We start from the raw sequence: 10612 nt of genomic DNA on the forward strand, positions 1-10612 counted from the left end.
TAGGGAATATTTCTGTTTTTACTTTGTACACTTTATCTGTATTGTTTACTTTTTTTGTATGCTGTATGGTGGGGGTCACATTTCATTCTTTATCTGTTATTGAAGCACCATTTGTTGAATTTTTGTTTGTTTTTTCTTTCTTTGCTTGCTTGTTTGTTTTTTGGGAAGTGCATGGGTTGGAAATCGAACCCCGGGTCCCACATGGCAGGTGAGAATTCTACCACTGAACTACCTTTGCACCCCCGTATAGCTTACCTTTTAGAATTGCACACGTATTACTTTTTTTAATGGATATATTTTATTTACCTATAAAATGTATAAACCAACTAGCCAAACTACTATATTACCATGATGCCAAAACAAAATATATCGCTACAAATAAAGTAATGAACAAATTAGAGGCAGTAAAATAAAGAAGAGGGTAGAGGGAATCAGTGAAGCAGGGTCATGATAGCTTAACCTTTCCATCTGAACAATTCAGTGATCCCTCCCAAATCCCATAAAATGAGTACTCCAGCAAACATCTTTATACTTTTACTTCCTATTTTTGAGGCTAGATACTAGAGATATCCAAACCATTGTATTATAGTTCTCTATAGTCAGACAACTCATCTTTGATATTGTCCAGAACAGTCAAGGTAATCTGGAATGTTACTGAGTTTTTGAAACCTCTGATTAGACTCATAACACACCTACACCCACACCCCAATTGCCCAGTGGAAACCAGCATAAAGTCAGAAACTCAGATGTCAAGACAATTCTGCAAGGAAGGATGTAATGCAGCCTGTGCCAAGATTGAGATTGTATCATATGCCTATCTTCACCCTTATCTTCATACATCTTCAGACTGGGCATTCATGGAGTAATTTGGGAATAAATCCATGTTGTGTGGGGTATTGAAATATTTAATAGTTTGCTTATTGCACTGTGGCTTTCCCCAGCACTTCCCAAAGTGGCCTCCAAATCACTGGCAAAATTTTTCTGGAATTGAATCTGGGGCTGCAGGGATTCCTCTCCATTGTTCTGAAACTGATTGTTTCAGGCTTGGTTATTATAACAGGCTTGAGCATACCACGTCTGGCTGTTCCAGGAATGATTACTCCAAGACTGGCTGTTCCAGGGATGAATGTTCCAAGTCTAGTTGTTCCAGGTTTGGTTGCTTCACGTTGGAAGGGTACCAGAATTGTTTGCCAAGCACCCCAGGGGATAGGAAGAATAGAGTCCCGGGTATTCTGTAAGTGCCAAGCCCTTCTGAGTCACATTGTTTTCATTTCTTGACTAGTTGTGTTTTCTGCCACATTTGACATTTCATTCTTTGGTTCTGGAACCAAGTCTTAACCTGTTTGTAGCTGAGGTTCAGAATTTTAGAAAGTTCTTGCATCTGCTGGAGGCTGAGGTATTTCTGTTTTTGCAACCTATCATTGAGTATATACATTTGGGTCTGGAAGAACACGTTTCTGATCTTCTGTTTGTTGACCTGGCCCTCATCTTCCTTCTTCCTTGAGCTCTTCTCCACCAAAGCAGGTAGTTTAACGTTGGAACTGGTGGAAGAGTCAGGGCTATCCTGAATAAGTGGATTCATGGAGGAAGGTAGAGGAAAGATTGTTTCTGATTGATGTGCCAAAGCAGATGACACATGCAAGGATGCATTTTTTTTCGGCCTCATAAATCTCAGACATTGGTGAAGACTTACTAGAATCATCTGTTTCAGAGCAAGGCAAACTTTGGGGAGAAGCTAGATCTACACTCATGTTGTTGAACAGAAGGAGGAGAGAAAAAAAACAAACACTTAGACTGTGAGAATGGCCAAGGAAGGCTTAAAAGACTAGTTGGGTGGAAAATCTTAGAAAAATTTGAAAATCTATAGGGATGAAAGTATTAAAAGCCTGGGACGAAGGGAACCACCTCCAAAGTAGCAATAGTCAAAGAGCCCAATGCAGCCCATATTTTACTTTTGTAGTCTTTTTTTTATAAGTTATATGGATAAAGAAGAATGGAAGGAAAGAAGGTGGGTGTGTCTAATCCCTTTAAAAGCACATACACCAGGAGAGACTGTAACCTATGCAGAGTATCTCAAGCTGTTTCTGGGTGTAATCATTAAAACAAACAAACAAAACAAATGAATACTTCTTCAGGTTGTTAGCTGAACAATGGTAAAATGCTGGTTTTCAAATGTCCGTTTCTTTGGTTTCTAGCGTGGTTGAGTTTTACATATGGTATTTTTTCCTCCCTGCTGCTCTCTCATTCTGTCATTTTTTCATTCTTTCTCTCTTTCTGTCAGCTTCCTGTTCAGTCCCTTTACTATCTTATAATTAGGGTGTTTGTCTTTTCCTTAATGACTTTGCTAAAAATTATTAGTATATAATATGCGATTAATTTTTTATCAGTTTATAATTTGCCTTTAAGTTTCATGATTTTTTTTGCTATATAATATTTACATATCTTTGAGGTGAATTAGGCTAATTTTATGGACCATTTCTTTGCTTCTATGTTTCAAAGGTCCTGAGCCATCTTGAAATAATAAAAATAGTTGACTGGATTTTATTCCACTTTTAAAAATCTTTCATTTTAATTTTTAATCTTTTTAAATAACTATGAATGTTTCCTTGAATTATAGCTTGGATTCCCATTTCATATGAAATGTAGCAGGTGGGATTTTAATTTCCTCCACAACCAGATGTTTTACAATAGACCTCGTAGACCATAACAGTACTTACTGTGTCACAAGGATTTCATATGCATCAGGGCATTTAACCCATACAACAATCCTATGAAGTAAATAGTACTGTCATTCTTATTTCCAAAGGAAGACTTGGAGGTGTATGTAAATTAAATATTTTTCTCAAGATAAAATAGTAAATGAGAGTGTCAGAATTCCAACACAGTTCCTCTTAATTCCAACACATTTACTTAGAACACTACACATCTCCTTAAATGTTGTGTTCTTTAAGGCTTTGTCTTAGGACCTCTGTTCTTTTCAATGTACCTGCTTCCTCTGGCTGACCTCATGCATTCCCACTGTGTTCACAACTATCAAAACACATGGTGATTCCTAAATTGACCCAAGAACTCCATTCTGAGATCCAGAACCAACTACATTTAGAACTGTCACCTCAGTGTCCTATGAGCACCTCAAACTCAACATGCGCCAAACTGCATCTGTGTCCCTTCCTTCTTCCCATCTCTAACGCAAATCTGTGCTTCTTCCAGTTTGCAATCTCAGTAAATGGCACCAGAATTTACCTGTTGCCCATGACAGGAACCAGAGAATTGTTTTTGATGACCTCTCCCTCATCCCTCACATCTTATAATTCACCAAGGTTTACTGAATCAACCTCCACATATCTCTGGAATCCTCTCACTTGTTTCACGTCCTTTGCCATGATGCATGATGTCTTCTCACTAACACTGCTCTTTCTGCCTCAATTCTTTTTTTTTTTTTTTTTTTTTTTTTGCATGGGCAGGCACTGAGAATTGAACCCAGGTCTCTGGCATGGCAGGCAAGAATTCTGCCACTGAACCACCATCGCACCGCTCCCTGCCTTAATTCTTGCTTATGTCCGTCAGTGGAGTAGTTTCAAATGCCTCCTGTTTTATTCCCAAAATGACACCATAGTGTAAGTTTAACTCTGAGAAATATTTTTTTGCCATTGGTCCTTAGCTTGTATTTGCCTGCATTTTCATTTGTGCTTTAAATTAATGTAGTTATCCTGTAACTGTACAATGGATAGAAGTTAGGAGAAAAGTTCCTTAATAGGGTGAATTAGTATCATGAAAACAATTTTACCCAAACTAGTTTGATAGTTTCAGTGTAATTCCAATCAGAATCAAAGAATTTTATTTTAATCATGACAATGAAGTTTCACCATTCTCATGAAGAAACAAATGGTTATGAAGCCAAGAAATTAATGAAAAACAATGGTAATATGTAATTTAAACTCCCAGTTTAAAAACAGAGTACTATAAATAATTAAAACAAATATGGCACTGGTGCTAAAATACAAAATTATCTAAGAAATAGAGTTCAAGCCTGTAAGTATACCAAAGTAGATGCAAGTCATTGGTATATGATAAAGTTACTGGACAAAAAGCTCAATTATTTACTTAGTTCAGTCTCTTTTAACTTCGTACTACTTTGTGGTTGAGCCAATTCACTTGGCTCTTAGATTTAGGTCTCTTAGCCCAATGAAAGAAATTCATTTCCATTATAATGATCAAAAATTGAATTTTTGGTGAGTAACCACACGGTTAAGACACAGCATGGCGTTACACCAAGGAAGTTAAAGTTTCGAAGAACCAGGCATTGAATTAGTTTGTGGGCCTGAAACTTTTATAATTTGGGGGGAGCATCAAAAACAAAAACTACATAAAATTACAAATACAAAATTAAGTACAAAAGTAAGTACTTAGAGGGAGGAAAAAAATAAAAACAAATAAAAAACTTTAAATGGCCAGAAAATACCACAGATTTCATTAAATCATCAGCAAACTCATATGTAGGATAATTTAAACAGGGCTGAACGTTATAAAGAAAATTAAGCAGGATGATGTGATATAGAATGGTAGCTGGGGCAAGGAGGTTTTAATTCAGACTGAGGGATGAAGAAAGTTCTCTTCTACAAGATGATATTTTTGTTGAAATCTAAAACACAAGAAAGGTTCAGCCAAACAAGATCAGTGGATAATCACTCTAGATAGAGGGAATACAAAGTATAAAGGCCTTGCCTTTGATAGGAAAGAGTGCGATGTGTTTGAGGACAACAAAGTGGCAAGTTTGAAGAGTGATGGGCAAAGGAGAATGGTAGGAGATGGGGTCAGAGAGGTAAATAAGGAGATGGATAATTTAGGACCATGAAGGATAGTGTAAGGATTTTTTCTTTTACTCACAGTGAAGTGGGAGCCATTGGAGAATTCTGAGCAGCAGAGTGCCATGATCTGATTTAGGTATTAGTGGGATTACTCTGGCTTTTGTGGAATTGAGATTCTAGGGAGGCAAGACTAGAAGCAAGGGCACCTATTGGAGGCCAATACAATTGGCCAAGTAGGTCAGCCAAGAGATGATGGTGGCTTGATTAGGATTATGGTGGTAGAGATTGTGAGAAGCAAATGGATTTGGGATAAATTGTAATGGTATAGTCCAAAGCTTCTGTTGATGGATAGGAGGCATGGGACAAAGAAATAGAAGATTCACGAGCTTACTCTTACATATTTGGCTTAAACAACTGCATGGATTGTGGGTCTACTTATTAAGGTAGAGAATGTTGAAAGATAAGTAAATTTGAGAAGGAAAATCAAGGCTGCTTGAAGATGTTATGATTGATATAGATACTTATAGAAGTCGTGGTGCATTTATTAAGATAGCAGTTAAATATATGGTTTTTGAGTTAATGGGCACAGTAAATGTTGGAGGAATAAAAATGAGAGCATTGGCATATAGATGATATTGAATCTTTGGAATGAAACATAAATACTTAAGATGAAATGTAAAAACACAATTTGGAAAGACCCAGCACCAAATCTGAAGTATCAGAACATGTAAAGATAAAACAAAGGAGAAGATATCAGCAAAAGGAGAAGGTGACAGAAAATCAAGGGAATCTTCGTTCTGAAAACCAGGAGAAGAAAGCCTTTCCAGGAGTTCAGTCTCACTGTGGGTTAAAGCCAAAGTCTTTACGATCGCCTCTAACCCTGTATTCCTTCTGCACCGCTCCATCCCCTTCACTATAACATCTCTAACTACATCTCCTACTGCTCCCCATAGTTCACTCAGCACCAGCCACTGTGGCTTCTCTGCTGTTCTTAAAACACCCGAGGCACACTCCTGTGTCAGTTTTTTTTTGCCATACGCCTCATATATTCATATTATCCTGCTACAATTTGTTCCTCATTAAAAAAGTCTTGGCGATAGAGGCATGCCCAATCCATTAACTGGGACAAATGAATGGTCTCATAAACATAGTCACTAATTTCAAAGTTCGGTCACATTCTTAGTGTTCTTCTTGCTATATGGCACTGTATACTTCATTGTAGGAAATCACTTATTCCCCAAGCTACTGTCTGCATCTTTAACCACTTTTTTCAGCCTGGCTACCACTTTCTGTAGCAGGTTATCTTTATTTCAGAGGGAAGCAGAGTATTTTGACAAAGCTGATTTGATACAGCTCTTTTGCTGAGGCTCTTCCAATACTCTGGTTTTGGAATATCAAATAATTGCTTTTGGATACTGTTACATGTATGCGGTCCCTTCCCTCAACTCTTACACAACTATCACTTTTCCTTATAGAGAACAAACCAGCTTTCCTCCTAGCTTTTGCCTTTTACAGGGGCTGTGGTGATTAAGTCTGTGTAGCATGTGGGACTGATTTTCAAAAAACAGTCTCCTGTCAGCTTTTCCAGTGAAAAATTTGGTATTAGAATACTCCTGTAATTGGCAACCTGATGAGGACTTTGGTTTTGCTCCTCCACCTCTATCTCTTTTATTGTGCAGTATCAGGTTATGTATTTCTTAGTGCAATTTTAAAATTCATCATAGACTGTTTACCTTTGATGCTCCTTTGCTTCAGCTGAACTTAGGTTTCATTCAAAATCCTCTCTCCTCAAGTATAAACTACAAATAGTTCACAAATGGTCTGTTTATACCCTATCATATAATGCATTACCTGCTGTATTTAATTTGGAAGCACAAATCAAAGTTTGTTGTGTTAGGAAAGGTTTGAAATTCACATTAAGTTTTTTTTTTTACACAGAGCAAACAAATGCTGTTATTGGGAGAGGCAATATGCCATGGGCCCTGAGTATCCCTGCATGTTCTTGTTGAATCTGCCAAGCATTCAGGGCCTTGACAGCTCCTTACTAAGGCAGGCCATTCCTCAGAGTTGTCTTTGAAGCAGGCAATCTTGAGGATGAGATAAAGTTTTTCTCTGCACACAGAACAGGATTGATTTTGATCACTTAACCTAAGAAAATAAAAGAGTCAAGAAGATCAAACCATAATCTTCAGACCCAGGGCTGCAACTCTGACTTAAGCATAACATCTGTTACTCAAAGCTGTCTCCTAGTCAACTCCCCAAATGGACTCCTTGGGTCTGAGTCTTGTGGAGAGGAGGGGGCCTATGATTAAAATTCTCATGTTGCCAAGATCTCTGTAAAACAGTGTGGCCCAAGTGGCACTGGATAAGTGTCTATCTACATCGAAGAGATGAATAGTCTCCACAATTCTCTAGAAATTAGTCTGGAGATTTGGCCCACTGGGGGTTCAGAAGAATAGGTTGGGCTTCACTACTTGAGGATTCCAATAGATCTGCATCAGTGCAAGCCTGGAGGATGCATGACCTGGCAGAAGGGGCAGGAATACTAAGTGTACACAGCAATATCAAAGGGGAGAGGCTGGGAGGTTATGCAGGCACAGCAGGAGGGGCACTAACAGTTATCTCACAGTTGCCTGGGTTTGTTTTTAAGCACAGGTAAGAATTACTTTCACCACTCTCCCAAATAGCTGAAAGGAATCTCTAAGGGATTGGGGTCCAGCACAATGGGTAGGGACAAACACCTGTCGAATTTAGCTTAAAATCATTTATTTATGTGGGCTCCATAACATCCCTGTAAAATCATTATCACCCCTTTATTAAAGATGAGAAAAGATGCAAAATTTATTCTTCCAGCTAAGTGGTCTGGTGGTAATTTGACGTTCACGTTTGCTTTTAAAATTCTGTCAAGAAATATTGTACCTTTCAGTGCCATTAAAAGTAAATTGAGGACAGGCCACGGTGGCTCAGTGGTAGAGTTCTCACCTGCTGTGCCAGAGACCCAGGTTCAGTGCCATTAAAAGTAAATTGATAACTTCTTAGTTTAGCTGTATAGAGACACAAAGAAAAATGAATAGGGGGCTGGAGTTTCAGCTTTGAAAGTATGGAGGGCTTGATGGGTTTGTTTTGTTTTTGCTGGTTTGGGTCAAAGTATAACAGAAAAAGCAACTGTGAGCTCCCTCAAGGTCTCATGCTAAAGTTTAGCTATTTTTGAAGGAAGTGGACAGATTACTTTGGTGATAAATATGCAACATTCTGCTGTACCACTAACGTTTAAAAGCTTTTGCTTCATACATTTCTTAAATGTGATAAAAAAATAAACTTTCTAATTCATAATAATATATGACATAGATGATAATTCCTTCAAGGGATATGGGACTTCAAGTGAGTAGGATGTGCATATTTACAAGTGTTTGCCTGGTTATTTCAGTACTTGCTTCTATTTGTATTCAAATATATTTCTGTTTTCTTTTTGGATGGTTAAATGGCCTTGAAATTTTAAAAAAATCACAGTATATGAAAGTAGAAAATAATAAAGGGATTTTCCATAAAAATATAAAAATAAACTGGTAAGTGCTACTGGTTACTTCTTTTTTGTTATAAAAATTTATTATTTTTAATAACAACAATGTGTGTTCATTTCTGAAATAAGGAAAAATACAAATAAGCAGAGAAAAAAATCACTCATTATCCCACCAATAAGAGACTGTACTTTTGTCTTCCGTCCTTCAGACATTTATGAGCATATATGTAATCTATAAATGTACTCTTCTCTTTCAAACTATGGTAGTCATATATTACTTAGTAACTTTTTTCATTTTATATTCCATCAAATGAACAAAGCTCCCCTATTAAAAGTTAGAGATTTGTAGATCAGTTAAAAATACAGTAAACAATGAGCTATAAATAAGAGAGGCATTTAAAATTACTAACACTTCCAAGTTAAAAATAGGAAAAGAGTCGAAGGTACATCAAGAAAATGCAAATCAAAAGGAAGCTATATGGTAATGTTAGTATCACAGCAATAAAAATCAAGGTAAATTACATTAAATAGGGGTAAGGATGATTTCGATTAACCTTCCAACGCATCACTATGAGTTTGTTCCTTACTCTCCTTATCTCGTCTATTTCATCCACTTCTTTAAACTTATCTTCATTGCTTAAATGCCTGTTGTGTATATCTTCTTCAAATTCCTGGAGAGATTGAATCAGTCTTTCTCTAAAAGTTACTTCTGTTTTTGCCTCCTCTTCTAGCTCTTCTTCCTCTGGGTTTTCCCCAGGCTTTGGCTCTTCCTCCAGCTTTGGTTCATTCTCATTATCTGGTTTGCCTTCAAATTTTTGACAGGGTTTCATCGTGTGTGTGTCTCTCTGCCTTCCTTCCTTCCTTTTTTTCCCCCTGCTTATTTCTTTTTAAATACAGTTACTCCTAGAAGGCAAGGAAACAGTAAGAAGGAAAGTGTGAATGGACCAGTGCTCTGGACCAAAGTTTCATTTGCCTTTTTTGATTCAGAGCTGAAAACAAATATCTGAGCAGCTCAGTCAGCAATCAGGGTCTCTCTGCCCCTGCCCACTTATCTTCACTTTCCTTTCCTCCCTTCTCTTGTCTGTTCCCCCGCCTTTTCCAGGGTCCTCCTTCCAACCTCCTAGCTCTCCTCCAATTATTTATCCCCGCAAGGCATTACACAGACCCCTCCCAGAACGTGGTAGCCTGGGGGGATGGGCACTGGGGCCTTCAACCTCTGATTCTACCTCACCCACCCTCACTCTAGGAGTCCTTATAACATTCCCCTTACCTACCTGCACTGCTCCGGTCAGGTTTTTCCTCCTCTTTTCTAGCTTTGTCCCGTGCTACGGACAACAGACCTGCAGAGCAGAAGACAAATGGGAAACGGAAGGGATGGTAGGGGGAGGAGTTGGAGGGGGCCGAGTGCTTGGTGTGCCGACCAGCACTAGTTTCAGGTCACACACATTTCCTCAATATGAGTCTCAATTATGGAAAGTTTCCCACTTTCTGTTTCCCCCAGTTCTCCCTCTCTCCCCAGTGCTAGTTAGCTCACATTTCTCATCAGTCAAGGAGTGAGAAGCTTAGATTACTTACGAACTGTCTTTAAGACTGACATAGAGCTTGGGAGGAGGGGTGAGCATTGGGGGGCGATCTGAGATAACAGAGGATACTTATTTTTAGCTATCACTGGTCTCTGTCTTTCTTCCGGGACCCCTAGTCCCTTTCCAAGGGTCATTTTCTACAGACCTGGAAGTGGGGGTGGACAAACGGATTGACCAAGACTCCCTCAAGTCTCTGCCTAGGCTACCCCCACTCTAGGAATCCCGTCATCCCCCATCTTGACACTTACCTGCACAATTACAGCAAGTTGATTTCTTCTGCTGGCCTCAAGCCCTGCTGCCAGCACTACAAAAGGGAACTGGTACCCAGACCGGAACAAGGATCAGACTCGCAGGACTTCTGCACACGTCGACTCCTGGTCACGTGAGAGCCACGTCACCAGCGAGCTAGGGTCCCCAATTTCCACTCCCACCAAAAGCGCGGCAGAAGTCGGCCCGCCCTCTGCTCCTCTTACCCCGGCGGTTCACATTTGGTCTTGTCAGTCTTTTCTGTTGTTGTCTATCACAGAGTTTTTGGGAAAATGTTATTTGCCTTTCTCTGATTAAGGAGAGGCTACATCTTTTTCTGGAGATACTGAACTTTTCTATTTCTTGTTTAGAGAATTGTCTCTTTTTGTCTTCCGCTCTGAGGATAACCAAAACCCCCACTCACCATCCCTCCCCCAGCCTGCATTCCATTTGCA

General features: G+C 38.9%; 1 protein-coding gene and 1 pseudogene across 1 annotated transcript; both read right to left on the bottom strand.

Annotated features, from left to right (window-relative positions):
* Positions 1-832: 832 nt before the first annotated feature.
* LOC143670981 (homeobox protein NANOG pseudogene) lies at positions 833-1751 on the bottom strand (annotated as a pseudogene).
* A 6641-nt stretch (positions 1752-8392) lies between these two features.
* On the bottom strand, positions 8393-10299 carry TCEAL9 (transcription elongation factor A like 9). Its single transcript, XM_077147072.1, has 3 exons — positions 10160-10299; positions 9603-9668; positions 8393-9231 (listed from the first exon to the last, which is right to left on the bottom strand). The coding sequence occupies exon 3, from the start codon at positions 9156-9158 to the stop codon at positions 8847-8849; it is 312 nt and encodes a 103-aa protein (XP_077003187.1). The 5' UTR covers positions 9159-9231; positions 9603-9668; positions 10160-10299; the 3' UTR covers positions 8393-8846.
* Positions 10300-10612: the final 313 nt, after the last annotated feature.

This window comes from Tamandua tetradactyla, chromosome X, assembly GCF_023851605.1.
Source record: "Tamandua tetradactyla isolate mTamTet1 chromosome X, mTamTet1.pri, whole genome shotgun sequence".
NCBI lineage: Eukaryota > Metazoa > Chordata > Mammalia > Pilosa > Myrmecophagidae > Tamandua > Tamandua tetradactyla.

Excerpts from the sequence above, each read along its gene's own strand:
- TCEAL9 (XM_077147072.1), bottom strand. The coding sequence starts at position 9,158 with ATGAAACCCTGTCAAAAATTTGAAGGCAAACCAGATAATGAGAATGAA.